Here is a 17201-nt window from a genome sequence, read left to right on the forward strand (position 1 = left end):
GTGAAGGGTTGCTGTAATCTGAGTTGACACCTGATCCAATACTGATAAAGGTCGGGGCACTAAAAACTAAAGACAAGCTTAATGTCAAGTTACAGGTATTATCCTATCTTATCATAATACCTCACTTCTTTCCAAATAGAGGAAAAAAAAAGATGCAGCAGGGAGTGACATGAGTGTAAACCAGACAGTGAGTTTGGTTGTATTTCATTCCATTAGGGTGGTTTCATGCAATAAATGCTGCTGATTTGTCTCCATGCCTGCTGCTTCGAGGGCACAGAGGGAGTCAATCATCCTGAAGTGGCAAAGAAGTCGCTTACATTATGCAATTAAAGCTTTAGCTCTGGGGGGCACAGATGATCCCAGCGTCTCTGTGGTTCAAATTCTAACGTGTGAAGGAAAGGGGAGTCACAGCAAAGAAAGGAGAACAAAGAGCTACAGGGAAATGGAAACTGTGATGATAATTAGGCTCTGTAAATTGATTTAGCAAGGCATATGATTATTTGTAAAGTTCATATCTTGAAATATCAATCAGATAAGTATCCTTACTCAGAGCAGGAAATGATAAAGGAGGGTGAGAGGTAACAGAAATGCAATGAGATAAATCTAAAGAAAAATAAGTGAGACAAGATAATAAGTTCTTTTGTGGCTTCAGTCAATACTGGTAATAGAACAGGTTAATTAGTGTTCAAGGTCTGTTCACGCTATCATATCGGGGCACTAATTGCTATGCATTATCGACTGTAGACCATATAGACTTATGAGTTACTGTTTACAACTGCAAATGCAGCAATACTTTCCCAGCGAGAAAAAGGACCAAGTGTATGCAAAAAGTCAATATGCAATGACAGTGTTCATTAGAACTGGGGTATTGACACCGGGATCTCTTCTTTCTCCGAGTAATCCTTTGGTCTCTAGCTCAGGGCTGTAGTGGACTCAAAGGTGTGAAACGCATAATTTCTACCTGCTAGTGAGCTCAGACTGGCCTCCCTCCCACGCTTTCTGTGGTAGTTTCTAGGGTCACTCGGTTTGTTCTCCGCTTGAACACTCTACCTTTGCGTCAGCACCACTGTAGTCTATTTACATAGACCATTGTGCTGAGACAAGCAGGCGGAAAAGTTTGTGGTTGGGTAAAAACAAAATGGAAACAGACTTAGTGAATAAATGATCGCACCCCTCGCAAAACAGCTCTGGGGTACTTTATTGTACCACTACACATACTGTCTGCACATATTTCGAGACGTAGATTGAAGCAATACAGTGTTTTCAAGAGAGCACACGTCTAAACCTTGCAGTCAGTTATTATCGACACACACACATAAATACAAACTTACCTGTGCACTTTCTGCTGCTCTCGTCTTTCTTGGAGGAGCTCATCAGTTTGCAGTTGAAGTTCTCCTCCCAGTACTCAGCAAACCACACGTTCCTCCTGTTGTTCTCCAGAGTCCGTGACGTGAAGTAGGCATCGAACCCTGAAAGGCAGTGAAAAACAGGTCAACAAAACAAAGGAGGTCTGTTCATGCGGCTTTACCAATCACAGAGCAGATCGTGCAAGCGTTGAAGGTGACAGCAGCAGTCATGTGTGAAGAATCACAATAAACAAGTGGTTTCCTAATGTATGAGTGTTTATCTGCTTATCGGTTCTGCACTTAAATCGTTGCTTTCATGTCGAGCATCTAAAGTGGGACAAGTTGACCTCCTCAAAAGTGACTTCAATCTGCCGCTGTTGGCAATAAGGCAAATAACATGTAAAACTCAGCAGATAAATGATGTACAGGAGACTGTCAACCTTCCAAGCAACAAAAAATCATCTAAGTCCAAAAGTGTCTTCCTGGCACCTTCTGTGTGCTAAAAACAAACTCTGCTGAGGCTGTACCTCGGCCGCTCCTGCCAGTTAATGCAGCTCAAAATGTTGCCTTGTGCATCACTGCCCAAACATATGCCAAGACAAAAACAAACCTTTCCGTATGGCAATAACATTTTTGGAAAGAGTTCTGAATCACCAGAAACAGCTCTACATGGGGCTTAGACGTTTGGAAGGTGGTGTGTAGGTTTCCAATTACATTAACTACGAGGATAAACAGACTTCAAAAAGAAGAGACAAAAAGAAAAAAAAACTACAAGACAAATAATAGAAGTTATAAAGTCATGTGAAATATGACAACAAACCAATAATTATAAAAACCATCACACGATACATTAATCAGGCCATAAGTCCTGGAAGATATGGGCAGAACCAGGCACGCATTTTTGTCACATACCGTAAAGAGAAAGGCCCGAGAACAGCTTCATAAATAAAAGTATGCCATTGGGTTAAGCTGAGAACCATCCAACCGAAACACCAAAAGTACGATGGTAAGTGAGGTCTTTACTACTTGTGACAAATAAATTCAGTTTTGTCAGCAACAAGAACAAACCTCAAGTCATGCGGAGACTGATTTGCGAAGCAAAGTTTCTAAGAAGCCCACATTTGTGTAGGAGCAGAGCAGGAAGTCACAGTATCATCAGCATAAAAGTGAACATTTGTAGTACTCGCATTTTGACCTAGTCTGTTTTTATGTATGAAGAATAATACTCGTTTTGGACCAGTGCCTTGGAAAAACCATTTGAGACTGTCAGGAAAAACTGGAAATGACGCCACTCATAAGTAACCGTCAGACCAACTACTGTGTCAGATACTCTGGTCAATGTAGACATCTAGGCTGAAATGGCAGGAGAGAATCCGCAATGAATAATTTAGGTAATAAACATCAAGTAGTTATGTTTATTCCACAAAGTAATGGAAGTGAGTGTCAAATATCAAGATTTACACTTAAATAGAGCAAACACATTAACACACGACGCAACACAAAGGCTGATTAAATCCCAGATGTGGCTATGATGATCTCAGAAAGTCAGTACCCGTCTTCAGCATATTAATCCATTCACCATGGAAAGTTGACAGTGGGTATGTCGCAAGTTTCAGGTGGTTTAGCTTTCCAGACTGGTACTTTCCAGCTGAGGTTCACACAATCAGAGATCTCACGATCACAGATGATATGAAATGAAATGAAATGTTGGATTCTGGACAAATGTGAACACGATCACACAGCCTGAGCCAGCAGAAATCGGAATGGAGACGCCTATTGACCTCATTAATCACATCACGTGTTCTCACGGTTTTTCTAATCTTAGATGCGCATGTAGATGGCTTATAATGTGGTTTGATGATCTATGGTTTAAGATCCAGTCAGAGGAAGCTTTGGAAGACGGTGAACTGGAAGACCAAGCCTACTCTGTGATGTACATTTTATGACCCTATTGTTATCAAATCACTCCAGAATGAAAAATGGTTAATATTTCAACAAAAGCATTAGCAATCGATTCAGCCTTCATTTATTTCCTTGTAGACCGCTTTGTCTCCTCCACTCTATCAATCAGATCTTCACAGTGGTGGACAGTGGTCCTTTTTCTTAAGAACTGTACTTAATCATCTCCCTTTTCTCCCTATAAGCATTGTCTTCAGAATGACAGGCAGTCGAGCCTTCGCTCTCTGTCCGACACTGGTGAGATGTCCTTGACACCCTCTGATGATGTCATTGACGCATACATTTTAATAATTTCTGACAGGCTAAAATTAGGATCTTAACCTCTATAACTTTCTTTGCATGGAGCTCCGAGTCAACGGAGTGGGAGACGTCGGGGGCTGAGGGGCCGACTTATTCTTTTGTAAACGAGGTGGTGGTTAAGGGGAGAGAGAAAAACAGAACTGATGACAACAGAATAAAACTTGAAAAGAGTCCATTACGGTGGGAGATGTAATTCATCATTCAGTCAGTGATGTGATCCAGCTGTGAGACGGGCCAATAGCCTTTTTGCACCGAGCGACTCTGGGAGGAGAGTTAGTGAGCTGCTGGAGCCTGAAGATGTCGGCCCCCTCCTGCCAGGGGCAGACGTTTCATCTGAGGCAGTCTCTCACCGGAGAGCTCTCAGTTGGCTTTGCATAACAAGCAGGGCGTGTGATAAGGTACATCACTGGTTCACCACCTTTTTTATCAGGCGCACCCCCACGGCCCTGTCAGATGAACTCTATTAACCCTTCAATAGCATCAGCTGCCATCTTCAAAATGTGCTCATTGGAACTGATGTTAAACTGGATGTTATTTAACACAATTAACTATAAAACATGGGTATTTTTACAATATTCTTTTCATACAATTGGACATGCATTCGTTCAACCATTTATCCGTTACTTTTAGCTGAAGATTTGAACAGTTTGGATACAGGATATAGTGACTCCCACTGTTCCTTTGCATGTAACCTTTAAACTTCTTTAGAAAGCAGCCAGACCTGTCATCGTGCCTCATCACTGCATTTTTCCTCCTGTGCTCTCACTGGCTTGGCTTTTTGTCTGTAATGTCATCAGGGTTTAACTGTCTGCGCTGTTTTCCTGCTCCCCATTGTTCTGTATTAACCACTTCGCATGACGCTGCCTTACTCCTTTGAGCTTTTTATCCTGCTCAGCTACGTCATGCGTTCGCCTGCTTCCTCGTCTGGTCATTTCACATGTTGTGCGTTTTATTGTTGTTTTAATGGCTCATTTAACATCTGGCCTGATGACAACACTTGAAAATGAGGCTTTTGGCTAGCTCTGGCACGTTAACAATGATGTTGATTAATGCGCATTGGTAAAAGTTCTATGAGCTAAATTTTTCAGGTTAAAGAGATAATTTAATCTGTATGTGAATTAACCGTTAATATAATTGTAAAAAGGTAGCAGAACTGAACATCATTCAACGATAAGGTAGGAAAGCTTAGAGCTCTTTGTAGTAAAGATGCAAATACTACAGTTATCAATCCGAAAGTATCAGGTATCTATAAAGGACGCTAACAACAATTTTAAGTCGTTATACAGAGGGTTACCCAACAGGGTTCTAGTGTTTGTGACACTACCATTATTATGGAAAACACAATAACCAAGCTTAATGTAATTTGTTATTTTCCTGATCCAGTTAAAGGGTTTTTATTTTATTATCACTGTTGTCGACACCGTGCCTGTAGCGCTGTAGTTGTCCACCAGCTTTGCATCTGTCATACATAGTCACTGAAATTAGAGATTTTCTCCAGGAAAAAAAAAAATCAGCCGTACATCTGCTGCATCACTAATGCATTTTTCACCAACTGCATATTCCTTCAGTGTAACAGAAAGGCAGTGTGGATGCTAAAACTAGGGCATAGCCACGACAGCTCTCTCTCAACATACTATGGCTGATGAGCACAGAGGCTGATTTTCAGTCCCAGTCTCTATGGGCCGCACAGGGACAGCTGTGCTGCCACCATCTATTTAAAGATTTCCTTATTTGAGATGATGATTAATAAAATCAGAAAAACTAACACTATTTCAAGGATGTGATGTCATGATTTTTTTTTATTTTGTGTACATGCATTTACTGTCCATCAGTTCTGGAACCAGCTTGTTCTCTCCTCAAAGCTACACAGAACAAATGAGTAACGTTGAATTGTGTCTGACTGAAGGGCAGATTATTTCTGCCCCCCCCAGCTTGAAAGAGAACTAAATTAGAAATGTCCTTGTAATTACTCTTTAGAAAGAAGCATTAGTGCAACAGGATGCAGGGCATACATTTGAAAAAGTGGAGGTTCAACAATAATTGCAGCTGGATGTAACCTCAAGGGCGAACACGGTGTTTGATCTTAATTTAAAAGAATCCCTGATGGGACTTAGCCTACTTTAAGGAGCATATAATGTCAGATCTGAGTTTGTCTTCGGGGTCCTGAGGAGAAGAGGTGCCACTGAACGGAATAACAACCACCCCCACTACTGTTTGATAAGCACAAAGAACAGACTGTTATATGAACGTGCAGCACAACTCGGGTTTCCCTGCTCTCGTTTAGATATTCAGATTTCTCTCTTGTCTGCATGATGACTGGCTTGATATCTGTCAGAACACTGAAACTGACTCATACTTGTGTGTTTTGCAAGGCGCACAACCCTTATTATGAATGAATAAAGGAATTTTTTTCACTCGTGTGCCATAGAGCTTCAGGGGTCAACTGCACTACTTATATATATCACCCTCAGAGGCAGGATTATACCAAAAGAAAGCAAACCAAAACTTGGTGCTGTATACATTTGTCAAACATATTAGATCAGATATATCAGATATAAGCTTAAACCAAATCTAGAGAATAACTCTCCAGTTATTTGAACAATCCCAGTAAAATAAGTTTATCGTCAGGCATGTTAATGAACCTATTCCACAGTTTCAGCATGTTACCATCACACCTCATCACATTTCACAGGGCTCCCATCCCATAATGCCACATGACGACAGTTCTTGGGCCTACAAACTGCACGACTGTCTCACCAGAGACCAGGTCCACATCCAGAGTCCTGTCTGAGGTTCAGGAAACAACAGCTCTTTGGTTCAGGTTTGGGAAAGATGGTGGTTCTGTTTCAATGTAAATAAACAGGTTGTGTCTGAAGTCACTGTGAACTGTTTCTGTATTAAACCAGACCAGGATCTTTCCCGGACCTGAACCAGGTGCTGCGAGAGTCTCAGCAGAACCGTAAACCAGCTGGAGTCTCCACAGGTGGATGTTGCGCTACAGGATCAGATATTCTGGTGGAAAACAAACACGTCGTCTGTGAACATTTGACTGATACGTTCAGGATCAACGTATTTGTGTCTTGTCTAATAAGTAAATTAACTACATGTCCTTATGATGTTAATATAAAACGTGATCCAGTCGCAATTGAATTTCCTTCAAAACGTATCTGCTGTCGCAGTCTAGGTGTATAGATGCATTATTTCTAGGGAGCAGGGTTGGAAAAGTGACACAATGTCCACAAAACATGGGACGAAACATGTCACACAGCAGCAGTGGAGGGAAACGAGACTTCGCTCACATTTTGTTGCTGGAAGTTTGGTTAAAATTTGCACTAAATTTGGATGGAAACTTGACCAGAGATATTCAACGGTTTTGGCAGGCACTGACAAATGATTTTGTCCTGCAGTTACAAATGACAAGAAGTGTATTCTGTCATTATAATTTGGAGGATTAGTTGCCTTTCGCTGTGCCCAGACTCCTTAACATGCTCTGCTAAGGGGCTAAAACACAACGTTCACTCGGAGTCAGCCTGCTGCAGCGTGTTGTTAAAAATAACTGCATTCCCGAAACAGATGCCTATCTCAGCTGCAACTCTACACCAATCCATCCATCATTATTCAAACCATGTGCGTCTCCAAAATGCTGTGCCTGTGTTTTCCAAATGATGCAGATAATAGAAAAGCTAATTACTGTAAGTAGCTCCACTACACAAAAGCAATGTTTTGACAGCAGGCTTTACCAGGCCTGGTTTACAGTGTGATTTATTTGTTTCAAAGTGAGTGAGAAGTGTGAAACATAAACAAAATATCGGTTCTATGCCAGGGACTTGAAAGCAGAGACACGGGGCAAAGATACCGCGTCAGGGGAAGGTGACAAGTGCATGCAGGTGCTCGGATCTGACCAATCACCAACATGGCGGCTGTTGGAGCCGCTGCGAGTCAGGTGCCTACACTTAACGCTTCGCTCCTAATCGCCACAATTTGTGTCAAAATCAGACTCTTTGAATCTGAACACACAGACATGAAAACACATATTTGTAGATTGGGGGTGACATGCGCTTTCTGATGATATTATTATCTCTGATGTCCATTGTGAATAAACCTCCGTAAATCTGATTAGAAATCACAGAGACAGAACCGACCTGAGGATCATGAGGTTTTTAAGTTCCTTCAGTATCTCAGTGAGCCAGTGACAGTTGCCTGTACACCCATGGCTACGCTGCAGACAGGAGCTGATCGAAACAAATATGGGCTAAAATTACAGAGCTCAAATTTTAATTCACCGCATTGATGACAACAACCCCCCCCCCCAAAAAATAAATAAATAAATAAATGAATAAAACAAAATAAAGCGAGAAACAAAGCCAGAGAGAAAACCCGTGACAGAAATAACGAGTAACTCCAGAAAGTGGAAAACAAAGCTTAGCGACTTCACCTCTCTGGAGTTTGGTTTTGCAGTTCGTGTTCACTGAGAAACTGACTGACATTTTCTGGGTCAGGGATTTCGCTGACAGTGTGACGTAATGAGTGTCAGACCGTTGTGACATGTCATCTCGGTGAATTATCACTGCCACAGACTGCAGAGACCAGAGTCTGAGATTTTCAGGGCCAAGTACTGTGACTGCGGTTCCGTGAGTCTGTCGCTGTTTGAGACACAAATGTTGCGTTTCCTCTGGTTTGTCTGTCATTTGAGTCGAGTTTTGGGGACATTATGTGTTATTCTTAAAGCGATGTCAGCGTAAGAGCAAACAGCAATTTATTCCCAGCTCCTCTCCTTTAACCGAGACGCAGTTGTTGAAAATATTAAACAAAAGTGAAAAAGATAGAAATATCTGATAAAATTCACATAATGACTATCTACTCCCAAATGAAAGCTGCTGTTTTGAACTTGTAAACTTCCTTTTATCAAACCGAGCTGAAACTTTTTGGATATAGCAGAACAAATCCACCTCGACTGACTGAGCTGACAGCCATGTCGGCAGCGGGTCAGGAGAGAGGGCTTTATAACTGAACTACTGTTTATTTATCCGACAGGCCGTCACAGGAGTTTGCTGTAGGCGAAGTGGACCGCACTGAGACTGGGTGGGGGCCGTTAATAATGGTATAATAGTGGGTAGGGTGGGTTGAAGAAAAATGCCGAATGTGAGCTTTATAGAAAAATATTTACAGTACAAACACGTATCCAGCGCCGAATATTGCTGTGTACGAAAATAACCCGCCGTTCCACAGTCTGACCCGTACTCTGCCTGATTCCTCTGGACCCCCTGGTTGTCGCCTCATCCCGGTGAGTTATCGCTGCCACGGCACCGACCTCTGCGCTGCCCAATCTTTGAGATTTACTGGGTCAGATATTCCGTCTGAGCTGCTGCTGGCGGCATCAGTGTGACGGCAGCGCTCACTCAGAAAACGTCGGTTTGATGCAGGGTTCTAACGCACGTACCGGAGCGTACGTGTTATCAGGTAACTCGCCAACTACATGTATGACTGAGCTACTGCCAAACAACCAAAAAACAATATGAGGAAGCAGCAGAACCACTAACTAAAAGACAAAAGTTCTCCTGAATTGCTTGTGTTGGTCTGTTGAACTTGTTGCCCTCACAACGACCTGCCACCACAAACTCAATATTTTATACTTATCACATTCTAATGAGTAGTGTTTAAGCTGAGAGAGGAAGCAAATGAAAAAGTCTTTTTTCCCCTCGCTGCCAGCAAAAAAAACAAAACAAAACAATTAAATCAAATCTTTATCTTTAAAAACATAACAAAAGAGGACTGAAGTGAACAAGAAGACAGAGAAGGAGAAGACGGAGCTGAACTTGAAGTATTTCAAAGCCCAACCAGAACGATCCTATTGGTCCCTACGGACACGACCCGTGTGAGCGAACCAGCGGGAGGCACTCTGGGCCGTCGTCGTCGTCATGGTAACAATCATAAACATGCGATCGGAGGATCCGCTGCAGGGGGCTAAATAAATCCGGACAGGCTGGGGAGATGGCGGTTATATCGGCGACGCCGGCAGTTGGGCCTCACCGGGCTTCCCGCCACACATATGTGTGACCGCCGCATTAGGGAGCAGCGGCTGGTGTCAGGGAAATACTGAGGGGGATGCAGTAACTGAATGTGTTCTCCGTAGACAGGACAGCGTGCGAATTTACAGGACAACTAGCGTCACGTTCAAAATACAAAATAATCGTACGTTCATTCCTTATTTTTGCTCCTTTTCCGATTTAGTTTTGGGTCTGTATTTCTTAGGTCGTTTATTTTTGGAGCGCAGCTCCCCGGATAGGTTGTGACTGCTCACGTCTGCTGTCGTTGATATTTCTCAAGTCACGTGCCTTGTCCCACTCCACCCTTCTTCGTGACTTGTGTAAATCCGGAGGGAGTTTTACCGGCAAAACTGACCGTCATAAACTGTGAGACCTCAGTAGCACCAATGGAACACGCACTTGCGCGATCCTCCCTTATCAGAGAGCCGCGGCTTTGGAAAACTCATGGAACAAATGCAATGCAACCTGTGACTCCAGCCCGGTGAGTCTGATAAACGCAGGCCGTGCTTGGGGAGGAATGCATCCACAATGCACCTGGAGAACACTCAGAGCGCTTAACCATCTGCAGCAGGAGAAGAAGAAGAACAAAGAGAAGAGAGGAACTAAGAAGACGGCGGGGACGGTAATGACAGCAGATACATAGTGTACATCAGCAGCCAACAAGTGGGGATTACCAGCAGTTATAAGGTCGGATGTGTGTCTGCAGACAGTGGCGTTGAATGGAGCTGCCACTCTGACCCTGTGGCAGCAGTAATTAATCGGAATGTCGTTTGGCCTGGTACTTTTCCTCCCAGACGTCAGGTAATTGCTGCACACGCATAATGACGAAGGCTCTGAAGAGAACCGGGAGGAGTTTCCTCTGGTCTCTCTGCTGCTCAGTTATTAATCTAATTTCCAGGATGAAATCTCACTCTATCTGCCAACGCTCTCTCTCTGACACACATACGCATCTTCCTGTAAAACACATCGCCTGCAGACCTTTTAATGACGCCATTAATCTGCGTCCCTCTCCGACTCCTCTTTTGGCCTGTTGTTCGCAGCTCTCGGTGCCACCTTCCCGTCTCTCCCTCCCCTCTTCTGTCAGAGGGCTGTCCACGCTCTTAATTGGGACACAAACAACAGCACATAATGACTCCGAGTCTTTGCTCCCTGATAATACATTGATGTTGTGACTCTGAACTTCATGTCAGGTAGGTGAAATATTAAAATATTTATGCTCCGTCAGTTGACAATTTATCTCAGACAAAGTTGGGTTTGATTGTGGAGGGGAAAAAAAAACAGACAACCCCATAAGTTTCTAAAGCCAACTTTTCAAACCAGCCGGCTTCTCTCTCCATGCTATATTGGGGATGGGAAGTGGAAGTATATGATTGAAATGAATTCAGTTAGTTAGCTGTGAAGCTACAGCTGTTTTTTGTTAGCCTCTATCTGTTTCCATTCAGTCAAACTGTCCCAGTAAAAGCAGCTGAACCGGCTGTGACCAGCTCCTGTTCTCAGTGTAGCCGTGGACGTTCAGACAACTGTCACCGGATCAACTGTGATACTGAAGGAAACTTAAAAACAGAAGGATTCTGAATGAAGTTCTGCAGCCTCTTCTTCTCTATAATTTCTGAACATATCTAGCGACATTTATTCATGGTGAACATCATACAAAAACACGTTTCATGTCTGTGTTGTGATCTGACTGAGTTATGACTCTGAGAAGCGGCAGCGTGGAAGGAGTCCCAGAATACCTGGGGCATGTTAGAGAACTTACTTACTGTGTGTTAACATATTTTCCTTTCCCTGCCCTGCCTTTTCTTGCCTTTTTTGCTGGTTTGTTTTTAGCGGCTTTCACTAACGAAGTACAACGACCTCCACAAAGCGTCAGACTTGAAAAGGCAAATGTAGTTTCGCACAGATGAAAAGACCTTGTGAGCCGAGGTCACTCCCGGGCTGCGGCGAGTGTGAGGCGGGAATCCCAGAATGGCTTGTGACGTGTGTGCAGTTACCGCCGGTGTGTGGCGACTTGCCGTGCTGGCCCTCTCACCTCAGGGCCACAGGGCAGCGTTAAACCATTTCCATGTCATCATAACCGCTGCGTGTTTATGTGCAATGTACTGCATGTGTGCGTGTGTGTCTGTGTGTCGCTTCAAATCCCTGCCACAACATGATCACTACGTGCTGTGGCTAGCCTCACGAGCAGCCATCTGCCGCTCGGAGGTCGGTGTTTGAAGCCAACCTGTTTCCGTTCCGCCCGTCCAGCTTCACGCTCTGCAACCCAAAAGGAACGTGATGGTGTAATGTTAGGTCTCGGGGGTGTAATGCTCTTTAGCGAGGATGTAAACCACAGAACGACCAACTCCAACAGGTCCGGAGCTGGTGGGGACCTTTGAGCATTTGTGGAGTGGTCGTGAACAGTTTTCTTCTGTGTATGAAAGAAGCGGGCAGTAGACATTAGGGGTCTACAGCACATGGCCACAATCCACATAAATGTGCATCGTCACATATTAACATTTCTGGCTCCACTGGAAGAAATTGGTGGCGCTGCTCTTTATTTATTTAGCTGTTGCCATGGTGAATCATAGTAACGGAGCTCCAATGACGATGGCTTTTTTCCTTCGCCACCTTAACTCAGAGTGAACTTACTCAGCGTCGACCGAACCGACTCTGATCAGCTGATCTCGAACCACAAAGTCGGAGTTTCTCATCTCAGGCTTAGACAACTCAGAATTCAGGGTTTGTTAAACCCGCTTTCTGGAACAGGCCCCAAGAGGTCGGTGCAAAAATACAAGTCAGAACTGTGCAATGATTTTCTTTAAAAACTGGGGGCTGTATGTACAACGACCTGGGCCAGTTTGCACATTTTCGTTAAAAAACGGGAGACTGTGTATGTAGTGGGGGGAGAGTCAGGCATAAATAAAGTTTTATCTGAAGTTTTTTTATGAAAAAAATGAGAAAGCCATTGACAACAATCTGCCACTTCAGCTTGCCAACTTTCAAGTCGGGTAAGTCAATATGGAATCATGAGGTGAAAACAAACCCGTGGAACATCTGCCAAACTTTATCCTGCACTGAACAACTTATCTGATGAATCTGCAGAATATTACTGCAAACGTCTGGGTGCTGTTCATATGGGTTCATATTCATTTACATTATTGCTTATATTGAGCTCTTCCCTTATTGGCTGACAGGATGTAAGACATAAAATGGCAAGAAAACGTCAGTGAACCCTTTGAATGACCTAATTTTCTGTGTTAATTGTTCGTAAAATGTGATCTGATCTTCATCCAAGTCAGAATTACAAACAAACACAATGTGCTGAAGCTAATAACACACAATTATAATCCTTCATGTCTTTGTCGGCTCTCTGGGCTCCTTCCACAGCATCTCTTTCGGGTTAAGGTCTGGGCTCCGACCGGACCGCTCCGGAAGGTGGATTTTCTTTGTGTGAAGTCGTTCTGTAGCAGGTTTACTTCCATGTTTAGGGTCATCGTCCTGCTGCGTCACCCGACTTCTACTGAGCTTCAGCCGCCCTGACGTCATCCTGTCAGACCTCTGGGAAGATGTTTTCATGTCGGTGCAGAGCCCTTTTGACTCCGGACGCAGAGCTGCCTGTTCTTCCCAGATAAATCCACCTTAGTTTCATCGGCCCGCAGAACATTTTCCCTGTGGTTCTGCGGAGAGTCCAGCTGCTCTTTGACAAACTCCTCCACGGTGTCCCCCCATGGACTCCGTGCTCCATGCACCGTGATCTGCGTTTGCTAGATCAGAGATGTTGACCAGCTCCAGTGATTCCTTTAAGCCTTTAGCTCTTACTCTTCTTTTGTGAATCGCTGATCAGTCTTCTCTGTGTCTTTGGAGTCGTCTCAGCTGGACGTCCACTTCTAGGGAGAACAGCCACAGAACTGAACCGTCTCCACTTAGAGACAGTTTGTCTGACTGTGGACTGATGAATGTCTAAATGAAGCAGAGGCCACAATCATCAGTAAAGACCAGCATGTAGCAGTACTCCTGGTCTGATCATGAGTGTAGACGAGAGGATATGGTGTGTGTGTCTGTGTGTGAGTGTGTGTGTCTGTGTGTGTGTGTGTGTGTGTGTGTGTGTGTGTGTGTGTGTGTGTGTGTGATTGTATCAGGTCAGTATTTTGTTTGTCTTTAAATTTTTTTTTTTCATGAAAGCAAAATATTACGCCGAGGGAACAGTTAGCGTCAGGAAAAGGAAGCAGCTGTGTGCAGTTTGTGTGCTAATTGCACTGTTGTTTGTAGGGAGGTGATATGATGTGTATAGGTGTGTGTATGTGGAGTGTTCACAGATATAAAAGGACTCCTCACAGAGCTGTGGATTACAAACAGCGACCATGTGACTGCGTGGGTCTGCAGGGACTACATTAACATTATAAAGGAAACACAAAGTGAATAGGAAAGTGGGTCATTAGGCAATGATGACTATAATCAAAACAAAGAGAGTAAAAATGAGCAAGGTGTTGTTTCCTAAAAGCATCTCAATGGTAAGATGATGGTAAAATCCATCCGGACTGAGGATGCTCTGGACTTCGGTCCCCGCGGGAGGCTGAGAGCATCTAAAGAAGCTCCCGAACCTGCAGGAGGAACCACAACTACATGATTTATTTAAGTTTTTATTGCTTTTGTTGATTTTTTCTTCTTGTTCATTATCATGAACACTGACGTTCTCTCTTGACATCTGATGAAAAATGAGTGACAAGGTTAAAATTACAAAAAAAACCCTAAACTTGCGCAGAAACTAATGTAGTAACCGAGCTGTGTATGTTGTCACATGATTATACACAGCAGGTCTGATACACGAGCAAAGACAGCATGACATTTACAATCGCTGACTTGCTTACTAATGAAACGCAGGAGCTGTCACTGCATCATTTTAGGTTTAATGTGAGATTCAGAGTAACGTGCGTCTCCAGCAGAGTTTACTTTCTCAAAGTGACTCCTACCCGCGAACACGCAGTATGAAGCTGTAGACCGTTTACTACACATTAAGCCTCATTTTCATACCGACCAACTCCAAGTCTAAAACATTTCTTTCCGTCTTTTAAAACAGCTACACATCTGTGTCGGACGTAATATACAGCAGCTTACAGTCAGTTACAGTATATATGCAAAAAGTTGCAGTATTTTAAAGCGTATTCAGCGTCATCTTCAGCCCCACAGAGAGCTGAAGTTAACAGTTCTGCTTTTGGATACACATTGACACTGTAAAGTCAAGAGCACTGGTAGAAATTCTCTTGACTTGGACAGTCAGTCGTTATCAGGAAATGGGGCCCCAGTCACTGTCAAGGTGGAAATGCTTTTCTATAACGCAATTCAGTCAATAAAAATATCTGAATAATAATCATATGGAACAATGCTGAAAATAGCATTTTGCAATTTAAGGGATCCTCTGGAAATAAACTTTGTAAAGAAATCAGAACCAAACTTGTTTTTAATATATTAAAATCCCTCATTTTGCATTTTCTGTCCTTTCTTATGGTGGTTGTCTGCATGGCAAAGATAACACACTCTGCTGGAGGGTTCTACTCCAAGTTGTCATTGGGTTGAGAAAAAGAAAATGCAACAGGAAGTTGATTAATAGCATTACCAAAGCCGGTTCAAAATATGGTTTACTTTCAATTAACTGTTTCTTCAATCAATTCCATGTCGTCATCCTGTAGCATTCTTTTATTCAGAGTACACTGCTGGCCCATACTCTGAAGTTATATCTGAATCCTCAGAGTTTTTATCAAGTTTAGTCCTTACTACAGATATAGAAGTAGTTATAGGAGGTGATTTCAGTATTCATATGGATGCTGGATGCTGATAATGAGCCTTAAAACTGTCTTTATCTCATTATTAAACTCAATTGGCTTCGATCAGAGTGTAAATAAACCCACTCACTGTTTTAACCACACCCTCGACCTTGTTCTGACCTATGGCATCAAAATTGAACATTTAATTATCTTTCTACAGAATCCTCTTTTATCGGACCCTTATTTAATAACTTTTGAATTCCTGTTACTGGACTAAACACTATTAGGCAGAAATGTCTTTTCTAGATGACTATCTGATAGTGCTGTAGCTAAATTTAAGGAAGTGATTCCATCAGCACTTAATTCACCATCGTGTTACAATATAACAGAGGACTAACTTTAGTTCCTCCCAAACTGACCATCTTGTTGATAGTGCTGCAGGCAAGTTGAGAATGACACTCGACTCTATTGCCTCTCACAAAAAGAAGATGATAAAACAAAGGAGGTTCGCTCCATGGTTTAACTCCCAAACCCACATATTAAAGAAAACTATGTGAAAACTTGAAAGGATATGGCGTTCTACCAAAATCGAAGAATGTCGCTTAGCCTGGCATGATAGTCTTGAAACCTATTGGAAGGCCTCTGTAAAGCCAGAGCAGCCTATTACTCATCTTTAATAGGGAAATAAAAACAACCCTCGGTTTCTTTTCAGCTCTGTAGCCAGGCTGACAGAGAGTCATAGCTTCATTGATCCATGTATTCCTACAGCTCTCAGTAGAGACGACTTCATGAGCTTCTTTAATGGTAAAATTCTAGCTGTTAGAGACAAAATTCACCACCTCCTGCCCTCAACCGGCACCGATTTATCTTCAAACACAGGAACCTTGGAAACAGCTGCAAAACCTGAGGTATATTTAGACTGTTTTTCTCCAATCATCTTCGCCAACTGACTTCAACAATGTCATCATCTAAACCATCAACTTGTCTCTTAGACCCCGTCCCAACTAGGCTGCTTCAGGAAGTTTTACCCTTAGTCAGCACCTCTCTACTAGATAGAGTCAATCTGTCTTTATTAACAGGATATGTACCGCAGTCCTTTAAAACAGCTGTCATTAAACATCTTCTTAAAAGCCAGTCTTGATCCAGATGTTTTAGCCAACTATAGACCCATATCTAACCTTCCCTTTCTCTCCAAGATCCTTGAGAAAGCTGTCGCCAACCAGTTGTGTGACTTTCTACATGATAATAGTTTATTTGAGGATTTTCAGTCAGGATTTATAGAGCATCATAGCACAGAGACAGCATGGCTGAAAGTCACAAATGATCTTCTGATTGCATCAGACAATGGACTTGTCTCTGTACTTGTCTTGTTAGACCTTAGTCCTGCATTTCACACTATTGACCATCACATCCTATTACAGAGACTGGAACTTTTAATTTGCTTTAAAGGAACCGCTCTAAGCTGCTTTCAGTCCTTATATATGCTTCCTTTAGGCAATATTATTAGGATACACTCCATAAACTTCCATTGTTATGCAGATGATACCCAATTGTATTTGTCAATGAAGCCTGATAAAACCAGTCAGTTTGCTAAACATCAAGCCTGACTTAAGGGCAATAAGCCCTGGATGACCAGCAGCTTTCTGCTGTCAAACTCAGACAAAAAGTTATTGTGATTGGCCCCCAACACCTCAGGAAACGATTCTCTAATGACATAGTTACTCTAGATCAGCAGTCCCCAACCCCCGGGCCGCGGACTGGTACCGGTCCGTGGGTCGTTTGGTACGGGGCCGCACAGAAATAATAAA

At 42.9% G+C, this 17201-nt stretch overlaps 1 protein-coding gene across 1 annotated transcript in view; it reads right to left on the reverse strand.

Annotated features, from left to right (window-relative positions):
* The window catches only part of LOC120783473 (metabotropic glutamate receptor 7), a 264890-nt gene that overhangs the window by 94363 nt on the left and 153326 nt on the right, over positions 1 to 17201 (reverse strand). The window contains exon 5 of the mRNA XM_040116524.1: positions 1332 to 1469. Within this exon, the coding sequence (XP_039972458.1) occupies positions 1332 to 1469 (138 nt within the window). The remainder of the gene's footprint in view (positions 1 to 1331; positions 1470 to 17201) is intronic.

The sequence above is a fragment of the Xiphias gladius genome, chromosome 21 (genome assembly GCF_016859285.1).
Source record: "Xiphias gladius isolate SHS-SW01 ecotype Sanya breed wild chromosome 21, ASM1685928v1, whole genome shotgun sequence".
Lineage (NCBI taxonomy): Eukaryota > Metazoa > Chordata > Actinopteri > Istiophoriformes > Xiphiidae > Xiphias > Xiphias gladius.